This window comes from Apiospora aurea, assembly GCF_038362705.1.
Source record: "Apiospora aurea strain CBS 24483 chromosome Unknown utg000006l_segment0_segment0, whole genome shotgun sequence".
NCBI lineage: Eukaryota > Fungi > Ascomycota > Sordariomycetes > Amphisphaeriales > Apiosporaceae > Apiospora > Apiospora aurea.
In genome coordinates this window covers 816,732-834,890 of record NW_027117393.1, presented here as the reverse complement: position 1 = coordinate 834,890, position 18,159 = coordinate 816,732, and the positions used below count along the sequence as shown (strand labels likewise).

Below are 18,159 nucleotides of genomic sequence, written 5' to 3'. Positions count from 1 at the left end.
AAGGAAGCATTTAATATAATTTTTAATACGAGGAGAAATGCATTATTATAAAATAAAGGCCTATAGATATTAAAAAGCCGATGGGTGGTTAAGAGCGAGTAGGATAAGAGGTAGTAAACGTTACTTTTAAGATAAGAGTAAGCGTTAACCTATTAAAAAGCTTATAGCTTAAAGCTGTTTAAATAGCTGCTAGGCTGTTAAATATATGTCCTGCTTAATCTTAACGGTGGCGGAGCCTTGATAAAGTGTTAAATTCGTGGTTTACGAGTTATTTTAAATGGTATAATCCTGCGTAGGTTAAAGCTTTTTAAGTAGATTTAAAGCTTAACTAGAGCGGCGTATAAACGTTTAAGTATAGAGCTTATGTACTCGATCGTAATAAAGCTAAAGGCCGGCTACGTAAAGAATTTAAAGTATCTCTAAAGGGTTATATAAGGTATTTAGTAAGCTACGAAGCTATTAATATTTACCGTATATAAATTCTTAAGCTAGCGAGAGTTATCGTTTCGCGCGATATTAGGTTTAATAAGGATTTTTTTATTAAAAGGGGAAAAAAAAAGGAATTAAACCAGAGCAGGGAGCTCGTTAAAGAAATCGAAGAGATTACGCTTTTTTTAAGCTTTAAATTACTACCGCACGTTATTTTTACTCTTTAAACCTTAGTATTATAAGAGGAGTTAAATAATTTTATCGATTTTATCTCTCGTCTTAAAAAGCTTAAAAAGTTAATCCCTTTAAATTTAAAGGGTACGGTAGCTTTTAATACGTTTATCGATAAAGCTTTAAAGGTAAGTTTAGCACTTAAATTACGTTCGGAAGGTTATAGAGTTAAGCGTAATAATACGAGTAGTACGGAATTTTTATTACTAAGCCGTATATTTAAACCGGAAAGAGAATCCGGAGTGAAGAAGCCGGTTAAAAACTCGGAGAAGGGAACCGAGGTAAGTAAGCTACCGTTACTTATCTTCGGAAAACGCTAAACGAGTGAGCTTATTAGTATAGAGAGCTTTAAAAATCCGGAAACTTTCGAAAGACGAAAAGCAGCGTAATTCGGTAAGGAAAAGGAGCAGTAAGCTTTTAAGAATATTTTTTTATTATAAAAAAATTTAAGACAAAATTATTATAACTATACTATTAAAAATAATAGAAACGTTTATATTTAAACGTAAACTGCGTACGCGCTATTAAAAGTATATAAAAGGGTCGTAGAAACTTAATTAAGAGCGATTACGCTTATTACGGCTAAAAAAATAAAAAGGTGGCAATATTAAAAGCACGTTTTTCGTATTAAGCAGCGAAATAAAGTTAAATAGTTTATAGAAATTAAAGGATTATAATAAATTAATTTTTTATATAACTCTTACGGTAGCCTTATATACGTTTTTTATTACTTATTTTTTTAATATTAGTGAGGCGTTACTATTAAGAGATAAAGAGTATCGTATTATTTATATTACCGTTACGAAGGTATGTTTACTAAAAAAGGTAGCTAGAAAGGCGGTATTTAAGCTTTATTTAGAACTACTTTTACGTTTTTAAAATAAAGTAATTACTTATCTTAAAAAAGAGTAGTTTATAACCGTTATTAAACGAAAAATTAATAATTTAATGAAAATAAAAGCCTAGGAAATTATTAAACGCCCCTACGATAATACTCTATTACCGTTAAAATAAGTGTTTATTAATAAGTTTAACGAGAATAACGTTTATATGTTATATAAAACTCGGATTTACGTATAAAGTAATAAGTAAAATATAAATTCGCTCGCGAGTATATATACCGTAATATTAACCGCGCGATCTTTTCGAATCGTAATAGCTTTAATTGCGAAATTTAACTTAAAAACGAAGTAATTCGATATAATTAATATATTTTTTAATACGATCTTCGTTAAAGGATCCTTATTAGTATATTATAAGCTCCCTTTAAGGTATAAATAAGCCGGGATATATATTAAGCTTCGTAAAGCCCTTTACGGGTTAAGAGAGTTTCCGCTATTATAATATAACGACTTTTTTAACACTTTTCGTAAGTTAAACCTTATCGGTTTAAAGGAGGAACCTTGTTTATTTTATAATAAAAAGCGTACGATATTCGTAGTTTTTTATATAAATAATTTCCTAGTTTATTATCGGAAATTAAAGTAAAATAAAGCCGATAAACTAATAGTTAATATTAAGTAAGTATACGAGGTAAAAGACTAGGGTAATATAGCCTACTATTTTAGCGTACGTGTAATTAAAGATAGGGTTAATAAACGTTTTTAGCTATCCCACGATATTTACTTAAAGAAGGTAATAACTAGATATAATCTAAAAGCATTACGGGTTACGGCAATATTTCTATTAACCGAAAAGCTATTAAAGTATACTAGCGAAGCATTAAAGTTATAAATTAAAGTTTATTAAAAACGAGTTAAATTATTACTTTATAATTTTATTATAGTTCGCTTTAATATTACATTTATATATTTATAGCTATTAAAATTCTTAATAAACCTTAATAAAAAATACCTTAAAGCCGTTAATTAATGCATTCGATACGCTTACGATACTAAGTTTATAGTAATCTCTTTCGAAGAATAAAAGAACGGCGTTTAAGCGTTAATTATAATAAGCGACGCCTTTTTCGCGAATAACCTAAAAACGCGTAAATCGTCTTATAAGTATATTATTATACTATTCGGTGGTCTAATTATATAAAAAATAGCTTAGTAAAACACGGTTACTATATCGATTACGGAGGTAAAATTACTAACTTTACAGTAAGTAGTAAAAAAATTAGTTACACTTAAGCGTTTATTTAAAGATTTAAAGCTAGTACTTAACACCTCGTTCTCGATATATTATAATAATCAGTAAATTATTAAGCTGGTTATAAATTAAAGGGAAAAGATCTCTACGAAACTAAGGCACGTAAATATTTAAAACCTTTAGTTACGATAAGAATACTAGAAACGAGCTTTTTAAATAACCTACCTCGTTATAAAAAATATACCAGTAAATAAATTAACGAAGAACCTTTCACGTGTTAAATTCGAGTATTAGAGAGGACTTTTAAATCTATAGGATATTTAATAGTTTAATTATATATTATAAAAAGGTAGGCACGAAGCGATAGCGGGATAATTATTATAACTACCGAATTTTTATTAATTTAGGGAATCGAACCTTAAAAGATAAGAGCTGCTAAAGTATAAAAGCTCGTAAAAAGTCCTAATAAACACGCCGGCTTATTTAGTTTACGTATCTTAGACACGAAAAAAAAATAAAGAACGCTATAAAATACTTAATATTATTAAGGTGTAACGAACGCTATCTGGGTTCCAAAGGAAACCTAGTAAAACGTACTAGGGTTTTATGTTTAGCAATACGAGAGAGTATCTGAACGTGCGATAAAAGTCCACTTTTATCGATATAATGTGTAATAGTTGTAGGAATAAAAATGATTGAGGTGCGTAGATTTGAGGGTATTTACAATAGGGTCGTTAAGGCTGTTTGCCTCACTAATGGGTTAGATTAATGCTTAGATTGATTACTGAAGTAGAGAGTGTTTATATGAAATATATAGGGAATGTCCATCGTTATATATTTAACTTTTCTTTTATTAATTTCCCTAAATCTCGGGGATTTCGCAGCTTTCGCGAGATCTTGTCGAGCTAACTCTTTAGCTCTTATCGCGATTCCGAGAGTCGTTACGCGTATTTTATTTCCACGTAACTAGTGTTATCCTATTATGGCTTATTTTTTTCTTAGCTATTTAATTCGTGCTATCTAACTCGTATTGTCTAGTTCGTGCTGTCTAATTCGTACTGTCTAATTCGTGGTGTTAGTTATCGTCGTAGTTGGCCTTGCTGACCAGTGGGGTCGTGATAACTGGTGGGGTTTCGCTAACTGGTGGGGCTTCGGATTACGCTGGGTCTTTGTGCAGAGGTTTCGGGGTATCGTAGGGCCGTGCCGTAGGGTGGGTTCTGGGCCGCATGGCTGGGCCAGGTCGTAATATAAGGGTAGCACGTTAACGATAATAAAACGAGGGCTAGCTATTTAATTTAACTTAAAGTTAATGCTAATAAAGGGATCCTTAGAGTTAAATTTTACTAGAGTAAGCGAGGGGCTTTTAAAGGCGAGGCGCTTTTTAATAAAACGATTATATATATTAAAATTAACATTACGCGAAGGCGTAGACGAGGAGTTTAAGATAAGCGAAGCGTTTAACGGGTTATTAACTTTATATTAAGTATTAATAACGGCAAGCTTATTAATATTATTATAAAAATAATAAGCTTAACTTATAACCTCGACGTTTATAAGCGTATAAAACGTATAACGGTATTCCTTAAATTACTTTTATAAACATTATTAATAAGCGAAATTAAATTACTAAATATCTTAATAAACTTACGCTAGTTTTACCTTTATTTTAAATAACGCAGTTAACGGCCTCCTTAATAAAGTAGCGGGCTATATAACGTGCGGTTACCGGGGTAAAGTTTTCGCAATTAAATTATATTAATATATTAAAGTATATTAAATAATTTATAGGGATACGTATATATAATTATATCTATAATAATTAAAATATTTAATAGTATTAAAACCGAGGGTTTTATAATAACGAGAAGTTTTTACAGTGTTAAAAAGTACCGAGCGTAAATAATTTATATATATATTACGGCGTGCTTTATTAGGTTAAATAAACTTTTAACTTTTACTCGAAAAGCCTTAAGGGGCTTAACGATTAATAGAAATCGGGGTGTTTAATTATATAAGCGAGCTAGCGTTAATAGGTAACTTACCACGGGCGACGGCGGTATTTAAAAAGGCTATAATAGCTTAACGTTAATTATCGCTTATAGCGGTAAAAGCGGTACACGTCTTAAAAAGCTTAGTAAGCGCGGCGGTAGGCTTAGCGACGAGCTTTGCGGGTTTATTAGCGGGCTTAATAGTAAGCTTAATAATAAATTTAACGGGCTCCTTAACGGGGGTAATAAGTAAAGCGATAAACTATTTAATATATTTAACGTATTTAGCGAAAAATTAATCGAGCTATAAAGCGCGCTTAATACACTTAGCTTTATATCGAGCTTTTCTTTTAATATTCTTTTTACGCTAAGCTTAGTTTATAACGATAGCTTATTTAAAATCCTCTAAAGGAGGGAGTATTTCGTTATCGTTTTTATACTTATAAGGAAGCTTAGTAAAGTTACGAGGAGGCTCGTTACCGCCTCTTTTTCCGCTAGTATTAATAGCGTGCGAGTTAAAGGTAAAGTTTATAATTTTATATATTAAAATTAATATCGCGAAGCCGTTTAAAGGCGTAATATCGATTTACCGGTAAATATAATAAGTCGAGTAGTATAAAATTTTTTATAAAATAAATTTAAAGTGATAATTATAAACTATTTCGCAGTTAATAAGCGTTCGTAAGCGAAGCGTAATATAAAGATTTATATATATAATAATAAAAGTATAAAGAAGAAAAAAAAAAAAAAGCTAGGTTAATTAGCTACGCTTAGAAATACTTTATAGTATACTACGGGGTAATTTATTATTTACTTAAGGCTATATTTATTATTTATATTAGTAATTATTACGAGCGGAATATATTATATTTACTTTAATAAGCTAAGACTTTTATTTTTTAAGTAATAATTATTAAGGCACTTTTACCTTACGATTATTAATTCACGATAGCTTTAATTTTACCTACGTGAATAATTAATTTGTTTAATAAGTTAATTAAGGGGTGTATCGTAGAAAGATAAAGATAAGGGGTCGCCTTTTAACGCGCTTAGCGCGTTACGCAAGACATTTTATTTATATATTTATTAATACGGTAACACCTTTCTTTTTATCCTTTCTTTCTTTCCTTTAAACAGCACTTTAGTACTTAATATACTATCCGAACGCTCTTTGCCGTGCGATAAAAACTTAAACCAGGGTTTGAAAACAGTAAAGACGGCGAGATTACCTCGTTAACAAATTGCTTACAGCAATGTGGGACTTATGCCTGGCTTTCCAAATGCAGGTACGTATTTCTTATTACGATATATCATGCCATCATCCTTCGGTTTCATCTGGTTGAGAGAGGCGGTCACCCCAATACCATAACGCTTGGCTTCGAGTACGAGTATTTCCCTCTCAAGAACAGGGGGAAGGGAAATCTCACACTGTCCATGGCTATATGGGGGGCTTACAAAGATGGCAGAAAACCCGGATCACCACGACATTATACACCGTACTGGTATGCTTCCCCTTAACTTATGGTATAAATATACTAGACGCCGCTGTACGTACTATGTCCACCACATATCCGGGAGGACCCAGGATAATCTTCCCGGTAACGCGCCTGTAATTATAGATTGCAGCCAGGTACCCCTAGAGGTTATAAGGAGAATTAGTAGATACGTAATAAGATCTCTAAATGTTAGGAAGAGATATAAAGTTCAAAATACACGATAAGGTGTAAAGAAAAAAGAAGAGAAGTAAATAATACACCTGGTAATAGGGGTGAGTTTTAATGTTTAAATTTATAATTTGTTTTAAACCATGATCTTTATTTAGCATCGTACTATGGAGCGCCTTCGTATCTATCTTTGCAAAGCTTACATATCTCTAGCCGCTTAGGGTACCCTCGATTCTCTGACTGCTCTGAGCCTTCAGGCTTGCGAGCTGAGTCAGTAACGTGGCGAAGCAGTTTCTTCGCTTTCTCGTAAGTGAATAATTCGGGACGCCCAGGCCATCGGTAGTCAATGCATTTATCCAGTAATGTGTCGTATGAGAGACCTTTACTTGATCTCGGCTTGCCTATATAGTGTGGACTGGGAAACAAGCGATCCCATATCTTGTTGTTTGGGAAGTGGTCGTTCCAGCCACCCTTTCCATGCACCAGTTCCTCGAAGTACATGGCATCCCTGTCAGGACCGCCATAGCTGGACCACGTGAAAGGGTCATCAGTGAAATTCTTCGGGAGCGCAGGATGGGGTGCTGTCCTGGCGCGACTGAAATCGATGTGTTTCCCTCCCGCAACGTTGTTATGCTTGACATCGCCGATGAAGATACCGAGGTCATGCATGATCTTCATTCCTCCGAAAGCCATTTTCACGACTTTTGGGCTGGTCAACATCCTCAGCATATCCTCATGTGCGCAGCTTTTATCCGTTGGGAAGTCCACGAGCTCCTTGACAATGGCGTATCGCTTTCTCTTTCCGAAATACTCTTCTGGCCAACCGTACTTGTCGATTTGGGTGTCCATGAAGGCATGGTGACTCTCGTCCATCTCTATCCAGCCGTAGCATTGTATGGCGAGGTGCTCTTGGCCAAATTCCTTCAAGCGTGCGAAAGCTCGGCACTCGTTCGGGAAGGGGTGGAAGTAAAGCCACTGTTCCGCATTCCCAACAATCTTCTCCCTAAGGGGCTTCGGGGTTGCGTCCTTAAAGTGCGTGAACTACAATAGAAACCTGATTAGTCATTACGAAAGGCAGATCAGGGGAAATAAACCAGGATGAGGCCAACCTCGGCCATGAGAAGAGCAAAAGAGATGTAAGATCACAGTTCGTTCAAAAAATACTGCTCAATAGGCATTTTTGCAATGGGATATATACTAGAAGTATTAGATGAACCACTTACCAGCTTTAACGCATAAATATTCCCGTTGATACACACTTTCCAGACGTGGGCGTGTAATCCTCTACCGAGCTTTTCAATGAAGTCGATTGATAGCGGCCCACCACCCGTATCGAATTGGTGGATTTTTGGTTCCGGGATGCAGGCCACGTCGAACTCTAACATGGCGACAAACAGCTGCTAACCATAACCCAGGGCCGCTTGTTAGGCGACCAAGAAACAAGAAATGTATAGAGGATTTGCTGGATCGAGGATGCCTAGCTTGCTAGACTGTGAACAAGAAAAAAGGCAAGCGGGAATTTCCCTCTATTTAAATAGAACAAAGGGGTCCTGAAGAATGGTGATGTGTTAGTATTAAGACAAAGAGGCGAGCCAAGCCAGGATAATGAAGTTTATTTCAGTCTGATGAGACCAGAGGTCTTCTTTATATCGAACCCCATAGTGCCCCAGTCTAGAAACCCGTTGTACAGTGGTTGGTTCTAAGTAGCCCACCTCAGCACGTTAAACCCATGTCACATTGATGGCGTTCAGCTGTTCTTTATTTCCAGTAAGTTTGATTGGACGCCAAGTAAGGCCAGCAGCAACCAAATAAGCAGGTTACTCCTAGATGAGTATGAGTTGTCCATGGTTCCCAAATGCTTACAAAATACTCAACCCAAGTTAGCTACTATATTTTAGCGCACCATGGCCCGGTGAAGTCAAGACCGCCACGGAATATCAATGAGACAATCCAGTTTGTTTGATAGGTACCCAATACTATCCCATTTTCTGCAGTCAGTTTCACGAAATACGATCAATGTCTTTATACGTATATTCTCATGACCATGAACACGGTCGATTAATGTAATGATGGACTTTCACTGTCTCCTGTTAGCCCGCCCAGCCTAGCTGCTACTTCTCTCAAATTCGAGACCTCAGGGGTGTGAAGTATACCCATCGCATCCATGCTGCCCTTCTCATGCAATCGCAAAGGCAGGAGCTCTCGTTGGCTCTTGCTAGTGCACAAAGTCCTCTATATAAGGAAGCACGGGTGTAAAGAGCTCACTAAACCAATATGACCACACCTTGCTCATTCCTTCGAGTGGGTGATTTCCTTCTCCTGGAACTCGGGTTCCTCATCAAAGCACTTTAGGTGCCGCTTCGCGAGGAGATCGAGCGGCTCGATGCCCTGAGGGTACGCGTCATACCACGTGTCGACGGGCCAGCTGGAGGTGTCGCACCCGGCGGGCTTCAGAAGCTTCATCAGCGTCTCGCGGTTGCGGATGGTGCGATCTTCGGGTCCGGCGCCGCGCAGGAGGTTCTGCTGGGCCGCGAGCGACATCCCGTCGGCCTCGGAGCAGTCCCAGGTCGCGAAGCGGTGCAGGCGGAGCATGTTCCCGACTGGGCCGCGGCAGGTGTCGATGGCCGCATCGACCGCGAGGCTCAGGGTCCGAGCCTCGTGTCGGAGTTGGAGGACCTCGTTCTCGGTCAGGGCGATAAAGTCTCGCTTGCTCTCCAGGTTCCGCAGAGTCCGTTTGGGCAAATTCTGGGGTGTGCAAATCCCTCTTTTCATTGTCTTGGAGATACGAACAGCATCGTGACAGGACTTTCCAGGGTGGAAGTGATGCTCAGATTGCGCTGCCCATGGAAACCAAACTGCACCCACTGGATTCTCAATGCATGACAAGTTTAGCTGCGGCCTCGCTGGCAGCTTTTTGTCGGCGAAGGGGCCGTTCTTGATGAAGGGGTCAACCAAAGCCCAAAGGATCAGGGTGTACAGACTGTTCTGGAAGGGTTGGTCGACCTTGACAGGACAATGGAAGAATCGGTGGATATCCAGCTTTGTGCAGCGCGACGTGTCGAATTCACAGTTGATAGAGCCCACTGAACGAAACAACGTGATGATTGTGATGATGTCGCGGACCTTGGACCAGATTGCAGCCAGGCCTGCCGATTTGCTGCGTCCCTGTGCTGCAAGCTGTGGTACCTCAATACGTATGTTGACATCTTCAACTTCGCAAGAACGATCTAAGATTACGCCTAGCTTCATATCGTTCAAGTCACGGATTGAGAACGGGAACCCGCAGAAGGTAACAGTGTGCCGGCTGAAAGGTGCTACCTCGCTACAGGTTTGGGTGCTCAGCCAGGAGGTGGATGCGTGATCATCACGGTTGATGAAAAAATTGATCTCGTCGATCTGTTGGTCTTTGTTGATGTAGAGGTGGTAGAGTTCGTCGGAGATGGCGTTGCAGGTCTTCATCAGGGCATCTACCGTCGGCCAATCCACACTGTACACATCGTACGCGGTGTCCTCAACCGCGTATGCCAGGATTTCGTCTCTGATCTCCCTTGGCAGAGACAGGAGAGGGGAGTTCGCCATAGTGACGTGTTGTGATGATGGTTGGTTGAACTGATGCAAGTGAGTGAGTGTGGTTGTTGGGAAGGAAAGGGTTGGTCGCCGAGTAGACTGGGAAAACAAGAGCTTTTTATAGGCAGATTCTGTGTGAAATTGAATACAAGTGAAGGTGAATACAAGCATGAAGTTGAATGCAGCCACAGAATTGAATGGTGGGTGTTTAGCTATAGCAATTTACCTGAGGACCAGTCGCTTCTGGCCAGAATTACTTCCTTACTCAAGCACATTACAAAGGCTGGTTGGTTAGGGTTGACGCTGGTGATCTATACAGCCTATAGAATAATAGCATATCCACGTCCTGCGTTTTGGTCATCTTCTTGATGAGAGTTGACGAAAACATGGGGATGACTCCTGCACAAGGAGTTTTATACCTGAGCCTAGAGTCGCCAAATACCAATACCAAGAACTTCTGAATAATTGTGTATTTAGCAATTAGTTGAAAATTGTGAGACAACATGTGAGATTGCCCAAAGAAAACTACGCAAACCAAGCAATAGTTACCCCCTATCTTCACCTAGCGGACCCCTCTACCCAATTATCATCTGGAATCTCGCCCAGGTCCACGACCTTGCCCGCGCCGCCGAATCTCCCCTGTGTATCGAACCAGTCCCGGTCTACCGCCGTCTCTGGCCGCCAGCGCAGGCTCTTGGCCATCCTCTCGTCGAGCTGATCCTCCAGCAGATCCGCCACCAGGATTCCCACAGCAGGGGAGTTCATGAACCCGTTTCCGGACCCACCGGCCGCCACGAGCAGGCGTTGCGAGGAGCCTCGCGGATGCTTTGCAATCAGGAACAGACGGTCGGGTGTATCAGCATCCCAACAAAGCCGCGGCCGCAGCAAGGGCCGGTCAGCCATCTGCGGCACCGTGGCCTGAAGTAGCTTTTGCATGTTCATGGCGGAGGTGCGGGGGATGGCGTCGCGCGCGACTGGGACTGGTTGCTTCTCCTTATCTCCGTCTTCTGCGTCATCTTCTACTAGGTAGATGTAGCCCGGATGCTCGTCGCAGATCTTGAGTTCTGGATTACCCGCCGCGATGGCCGATTTCGGCGGCGACAGGAAGAAGCCCTCGTCCACGGCGAAGAGGACGGGCAACTCCGCATATGCCGGCGCCTCGGCCGCGGTCAGGGATACGTGTGCCAGAGTCCACGCCGTGGGCCGGAGCTGGTTCTCGAAGTCGACGAGAGTCGAAGCGCCCGCACCCGCGGCAAGGATCGTGAAGTCAGCGCGGTGCGTCTCGCCATCGGCCGTCTTCGCGCCCACCACCTCGTCGTCCTCATACAGGAGCTCCGCGACGCGGCCGGCCTTGGGGTCGCAGACGAAGTTGGCGCCGCCCTTGGCGGCCTCGGCGTAGACGTCGAGCAGGACGTCGCGCGCCTCGACCCAGCCGGCGCCCTCGCGGCGGATGAAGCCGCGCCAGCCCGTGAGGTCGCCGGTCAGGACCCCCTCGGGCATGGTCTGCCGGAACGCGTCGGCGCCCTCGAGCGGGGCGTAGACGTCGGGCCGCGCCTCGGCCGCGGCTTTGACCTTGGCCCAGGCCTCGTCGCCGACGGCGGCGTAGATGAAGCCGGTGGGGTGGTAGTGCGGGGCGTAGACCGGGTCGTGGCGCCAGACCTCGGACGCGAGGGTCTCGATGGTGTTCCAGGCGTAGTCCAGGTCAGACTGGTCTGCGGCGGGTGGCGATGTCGCTGATCCCTTGGGTTAGCTCTAGAGCAAGGACAACGCAACGGCCTCACTCACGCTCTTCGAGAATCTTGTTGTGGTCGTTGCCGGCGGATATGGAGGACGGGAACGTGTTGGAGTCCAGCACTTTGATGTTCGTATAGCCGCGCTTGACGAGGCGGTAGGCGATGGACGTGCCCCATGTCCCTGCCCCAATTATCAAAATGGACGAGTTCTTCTCGAGAGGCTTGATTGAAGCCATGTTCGCTCGTTGTGAGTCCTTCGGTTCTGCTGGGTGGACTTGACATCCAACCAAAGTCAAAAGGAAGAAGTAAAGAAAGAAAAGTATGGAGGCCATGGTCAAGTAGTCAGCTGACAAACGCACTAGACAAAAGCACAGTCCACAGATGTCGTCTCCTCCGAGGACCTCGAGAGATGGATGGTTCGATTCGGGTCTACTTAAAGGCCTATGCAAGTGGGTCGCCGAGGTGGTTGATGTCAGGTGACGAGATATGCGCTACCTGCCCAAATAGGCATCTCTTGCAGTCCCGAGAATAGGAAAGAGGGGAAGACGGGTGTATGCAGGATGAGGTCGTCGACCACGGGGAAATGCAACCTGACCATGTCGGTTTGGGCCGGATTTGGACGATTATGGCAACTTATAGATAAGTAGATAGTGTCTATAGCTATTTGCCGGGCCTTGTGGTTGGTCTAAATGGTAGCAGCATCCTTGATCCTTGTATTCTGTATGCCCCACTTGTTAACAGGATCAGGCTTGGCTGCTTCTTCCTATTGGTTTCCTCGTGGTATAAGACGCAGATCGGCTATAGTCAAGTTGGTTTGTGTTGTTGAGGGGTATGATATTCATCGATCCGCCATGCCACCTGATCGCATGCTCGTATTCGAACCTCGAGCAACTCTCAATGCAAGTCCCCAAAAAAAATCTTAGTCAAAATCAGATAAGGCAGTAATAGCATGTCGTAATACTTTGTCTGGGTTCGATCCGATAGTTGTGTCCGTGGTGGCTACAAGTGTCGAACTGAGGGTGGTCTCGTTCTAATCGAGAGACCAGCCATCAGCGTGAGATGAATGTTCTGCAAGAATCTCTAACGCGGACGGAAAATATTAACTATGCGTGAACATGGGTGTTAAACTTAGTGCAAATCAAGGGTATACACATAGTTACCTATAGAGATGTGAGCCAACGGCGCTTACAAGTCTAACTGTGTCCATTGCATATAGAAAATTTTGTGATTTTGGAGTGACAGAGCAGCTAAGGCTCGATCTATCATCCTTGGTCACTTCCATCACTGATAAGTAGTAGGTCGTGGCATCTTAGGGGCTTCTAGGTTTATTATTCTCATGCCATGCCAGCGGTCAAGCCCATTTCGAGCTCTACCACCTCTTAAAGCCCGGACTCTAGACACTAGACACCGAATAAGTTACATTGTTTAATGGGCTATTTAAATATATAAATCCCTTAACCGGGTTAGTGTAGCCTATAGCTTAGCGGTAGTATTTCTATTTATATACTCAAAGACAAGGTGGTTTAAGGCTTACTGTGATCGCTTTTCTCTCTCTCTCTCTCTCTTGCCCTTCGTTCCCCTTTCTAGCCCATGTCTCATATAATTGACCCGCGACAGCGAGCAGCATTGAAATTAATCAGAGTCCACTAAACCGTTCATTTTATAGATACGCATATTGAGCTAGATACTCTGGGAATTTTCTCTTAATGGCTTGTATTTTTAGCTGAACACTTTCGCAGATATGGTTAATTATTAGCGCTTCCAACGAAACAATACTTGACACTTTGTCGTGTAATCATGCAGTATTTAGGCAAGCGAGACCACTAATTGCTAGGAGATGTAAATAAACAGTATTCAATCAGATGTCTTCGTAAAGACATTCGTGATATAACGAGAGTGTCTGCATGCCAACCAATGACAAGCATCTGTTCAGCTCAATGTGAGGTGACCGATGCAAACCAACCTTAGCCAACCGGGAGCACAGAAACCAGCATTTTTACACGTGGATAGAGCCAGGGCGGCATGTCTTGCAGGCACTGTGCAGGGGGCGAATCAGCTCTACAGCTCATTATATGAAATGGCCATTACAAATGTCTAGATTACATATGGAGCTTTTCTCATTCAACATCCCATATCATCACGGGCATGTCGTAGGTTGTTCCTTGTTCTGGTTGATGTTAATGTTTGTGAGATTAGCACGGGAGGCCTTATCTCACCAAAAACAGGGCCCCAACGCCACAAGGATGCATGGCCACTATCAGCCGGCCCAATGGGGCTGTGCAGCAAAGCCCGACACAGCACAAAGCAGCAGCACAATCTCAGCAGGCCTCAAAGGGTTCAAGTCCGGCGGGACTACGACATTTCCAGCACAAGCGGCGGGCAGCAAGGAACCGCAGGAACGAGTGGGTGTGTGTGTATTATTCAAATGCGCGTACGTGCTGCTGCTGCTGCTGCTCTCTCTTGCCTCTCTGTCCGTCATTCCTCCTCGGGCTCTTCTTCTTTCATTTGACCTGCGCCCTCTTTCATATCGCCCTTGCTCTTCTTTTTGAGGAAACTTTTTGTTTCTTCTACTAAGTTGGGCTGGCGCATATTCGGCCACCAAGTCCACACATCTGCTGCTGGGTCTGCTCAGTCATCCATCCTCTTTTCCGCCTTTTAACGACGTAGCGAGCGAGACAGAGACAGAGATTAGACAACCTTCTGGCAGCAAGCATTATTAGGCCAACACCCCCATTGTTGTCGACGTCGCATCCCTCCTACAGCCACTCCTCCCTTTCCTTCTCGCCTTTTTGTTCCCGCCACCTGCCATACCTCTGCTCGTATACCTTCAGCAACAACCGCCTGTCGCTATTCCTATATACCGAAAGGCAACCGCAGCGAACCCCTCCTTCTACCGCTTCCCTCATCGCCAGCTATGGCAGGCCCCGCCTCTCCGGGCACCGAAGGCCCCACGTACGAACCGCCCAGCCTGCCTCCCGGCTGGATTGCACAATGGGACGGCTCGAGTAAGAAGTACTATTTCGTCTCGATCTCGACCGGCGTATCGCAGTGGGAGACTCCCTCCCAAGCCGCGCCCGGCGGTACCCCCGCGCCACGCGGCGACCATCCCTACGGTGCTCCTGGCGCGCACCCAGAGCTCATCACACATCCCGACGGCACTCAGACAATAAAGCACCCAGACGGTCGTATGGAACCCGTTCTCCCGCCCGAGGGCGCCAGAGCGTTGGAGAGTGGCCCAACTGGCGAAAGAGGATTCGGCGTAAGTACATAGCTTTGGACCGCCAAGCTGCTGTCTACAAACGACGTCATATACATGCAGGACGGCTGACATATCACCTGTCACACTAGAGTTTCGCAACCAACGCACTCATGAACCAGCTCTCCGGTAAACAAGGCGGCGGCAGTGGTGGCGGCTCGAACGGCCTCGGGGGTTTGGCCAGTCAGTTTCTAGGAGGTGGTCATGGTAACAACAACAACAGCGGTCACGGCAACACTTCTGGGGGACAGGGAAGCGGAGGCGGCCCAGCCGGAAAACTGGTTGGCGCCTTAGCTTCAAGCCTGTTCTCCAGCGGCGGCAGTGGCAAGCCCGATCAACCTCAGAACTACCACGGCGGCCAGTCGCACCAGCCGGCGCAATCTGGAGGATTCGCTGGTTCGGTCATGGGCGGTGTTGCCAACATGTTTGGCGGTAACAACCAAGGCCACTCGGTACGCGCGCACCTCCGCTCTGTCTTCTAACTCAACCTCTGCTAACTGCTACTCAGTCTCAGAACTTCGGTTACTCGAACACCGGCAACCAGGGAGGATACAGCGGCCAAGCACCTCCAGCTTCATACCAGCCTTCGAGCGCGTCGACTCCGGCCTATTCCTCATCCTCGACCGGCCAACATACAAGCCAACACGGCGGTGCACCTTCTTACGGCGCACAACAGCATCAGCAACCACAACCACACCACACTCCTTCGTTCCCTCCGCCGCAACATACTTCGTCATATAGTAGCCCACCTCCTAATACCCAGTCTCACGTACCGGCTTACGGCTCGCACCCGCAAGCCCAGGCTCCAGGCTACGGACACAGCCCGGTATCACAGGGGCCACACTACTGTAGGAACGACCCAATATGACTCGTCCTAATGCTTGTTCTATACTGATCGGATTCGCAGCACACCAACCGCCTTACAATACTTCTCCTTCTGGCCAGCACCAGCAGTACAACGGCGGCGGCCACCAGCAATACCCCCTCCCCAGTCAACTTATAACCCCCAATACGGATCGTTACCTCCGACGTCTGGCGCCTATCCTGGACCCCCGACATACGCCGGTGGAAACCAGCATGCACCCCCGGTACCGAGCGGTTCTCATCCCCACCATGGCCAGCAGTCGGGCCAAGGGGGTTACCCTGGTAACTGGTAGCGAGCTATAAAGGAAGGATGCTGAGATTGGTAACTTTGACGCATTCGAGGGAGGGTAGATTTGTCTTTGATGTCGCATATATCATAGCTCTTGCTTGCCATCTGCGTTTCCTCCTACGGGTGCAACGGCCACAGTATATCAGTGCCTGCATTTCTCTCTGAGATGGGAGCAATGAGGGCAGGATGAAGTGACGCAGCAGCGCCATATAAATGTGATTACGCTGCTCGTCATCCACCGGCTGTCGTCGATGAGTTTTTAACGAGCCACGAGATTGAAGAGTAAGCCGGTATACAGACGAGAGATTTGGATAGAGGGCAATTTGGTATGATCCGAAAATGCATTTTCAACAGCCTCAGCCACAACCGATTTACTGTTCCTTTTTGTCTTGATCTGGCTCGGCTGCGATCGACTGGATCCAGCTCGAGATGCGGCGCGCGATGAACCACGATAGGCTGGCTACTACGACGATGTAGCCGATAGTGGGCAGGAGCGAGCGCGGTAATAGGTTGAAGACGTATGGGTCAAGAATAACGTCCACGTAGACAGGGGGCACATCGTTCATCAGGGTCTTGTTAGTTGTGTAATAGTCTGCAGCGGCCAGGATCTGCAAGAACAGAACGGATGCCTCGCGTTCCCGGGGACGGCCTGCGGACGACGAGGCATCATTACGGCGTTTATGCACGATGACTCGGTCAGAGTTTTGACGGGTCAGAGAATAGTCAGAAAGCTCAGTGATGAGCTCAGCAGACTCAAAGACGGTCTGCAGTTCATATGTATTGAGGACAAACGCGGTGGGTTGCTATCAGCTGTTAATGATGGGGTCTGGTCAGGCTTTATATAGGTGGATATAGTGAACCTACGGTAGCTGCCCAGCAAACCCTTACTTCGTACCGCTGGCCTTCGGTGAGCTGGTCCAGAACGAGCCAAGTCGGCTTACCGTACTTAGCCGAATCGGTGGGAAATTGGGCTTCTAGGTACGTCCGGATGGCCCAGTTGTCAGGGGTCAAAGTGTCGACCTGTAGATCATCGAGGTTCGGGTGCGTTGACGGAATGTTGATGCTATCAGGAGCCAGGAAGATGGCCTTCTCCGTATTGGCCGTTACCAGAGGAGCGGTTAACAAGACACTGATCAGGGCCAACATGGTATTCATGATGGGAGAGCCACCTTTTGCTGTGCGGGCTACCTGGACTTCGGCTCGGCAGATGTGTGTGTGTGTGCGTGCTTGTGCGTGTGTGCGAGTGCAGCTGGAATGGATAGATGGGCGGATGGATGGTGCTGCGAACTGTGAGTGGATGGAGTCCTGGGACGTGAGTGAGGCCCAGCAGCGGTTCCCAAGTCGGTTCCTAGTTTCGCTTCATTCCGGATCCCCGGAACGGGTTGCAGTCGAAAGGGTGCAGGTCGCTGGGGCTGTCACGAGCTTTCTGAAATTATTGATTAGAACACCGGTCGCGGCTTATTAGGTGGGACTCGAGGACGGGGACTCACTTTCTTCCTTTCTTTCTGGAAGGACGGACGGACAAGAACAAGCAGGCAAGCAAATAATGGAGTGCAGCAAGAAGAGGTCGTCGTCTACTTACTCTACTGCTGTCTGCCTAAAGCTGCACGATTTGTGATAGTGACCAAACAGGCCGATCGCTTTGGTTCACTGCAACGCAACCCAACGCAAGGCTGTTTGTTTAGTGGTAGGGATACTCCGGAGGAGTACTCCGTTAGGTATGATAGATAAGTGCTTTTGGCCTCCCATGTCTAATTTCTGTAAATATCAGAGGCCAGCATCAGCACTTGGGCACCTTGGAAGTCTGCTTGACTCCGAGACAGACAGATAGAACAATGATTAATCACATAGGCAGACAGACAAACATCATGTAGTATCAAATCTGTGATCAATTTGATCAATCTAAGTGATGACCCCTGAGCTTCAATGTACGGTCAAGCTAGGTAACAGCAAGCACCTAATCGAGAGTACGTGGAAGATGGTGGCCCCCTGTCCAGTGTCGAGCCTGTACCGTCTTTTTCCCCTACTACTACCACCTGCCCAT

The 18,159-nt window shown here is 44.8% G+C and overlaps 5 protein-coding genes across 5 annotated transcripts; 1 reads left to right on the top strand and 4 right to left on the bottom strand.

Annotated features, from left to right (window-relative positions):
* Nucleotides 1-6,571: 6,571 nt before the first annotated feature.
* On the bottom strand, nt 6,572-7,791 carry PG986_008867 (kinetochore sim4 complex subunit FTA2 domain-containing protein; the record flags this gene model as incomplete). Its single annotated transcript, XM_066845089.1, has 2 exons — nt 6,572-7,447; nt 7,630-7,791. 2 exons carry the CDS (start codon nt 7,789-7,791, stop codon nt 6,572-6,574), a joined length of 1,038 nt encoding a protein of 345 aa, XP_066697487.1.
* A 904-nt stretch (nt 7,792-8,695) lies between these two features.
* PG986_008866 (uncharacterized protein) lies at nt 8,696-9,985 on the bottom strand (the record flags this gene model as incomplete). Its single annotated transcript, XM_066845088.1, has 1 exon — nt 8,696-9,985. One exon carries the CDS (start codon nt 9,983-9,985, stop codon nt 8,696-8,698), a length of 1,290 nt encoding a protein of 429 aa, XP_066697486.1.
* A 546-nt stretch (nt 9,986-10,531) lies between these two features.
* PG986_008865 (uncharacterized protein) lies at nt 10,532-11,942 on the bottom strand (the record flags this gene model as incomplete). Its single annotated transcript, XM_066845087.1, has 2 exons — nt 10,532-11,706; nt 11,759-11,942. The coding sequence occupies 2 exons, from the start codon at nt 11,940-11,942 to the stop codon at nt 10,532-10,534; spliced, it is 1,359 nt and encodes a 452-aa protein (XP_066697485.1).
* A 2,678-nt stretch (nt 11,943-14,620) lies between these two features.
* On the top strand, nt 14,621-16,129 carry PG986_008864 (ww domain-containing protein; the record flags this gene model as incomplete). Its single annotated transcript, XM_066845086.1, has 4 exons — nt 14,621-14,965; nt 15,055-15,414; nt 15,471-15,810; nt 15,870-16,129. 4 exons carry the CDS (start codon nt 14,621-14,623, stop codon nt 16,127-16,129), a joined length of 1,305 nt encoding a protein of 434 aa, XP_066697484.1.
* Nucleotides 16,130-16,486: 357 nt separating this feature from the next.
* On the bottom strand, nt 16,487-17,270 carry PG986_008863 (uncharacterized protein; the record flags this gene model as incomplete). The annotated part of the gene is made up of 2 exons (XM_066845085.1): nt 16,487-16,918; nt 16,980-17,270. 2 exons carry the CDS (start codon nt 17,268-17,270, stop codon nt 16,487-16,489), a joined length of 723 nt encoding a protein of 240 aa, XP_066697483.1.
* Nucleotides 17,271-18,159: the final 889 nt, after the last annotated feature.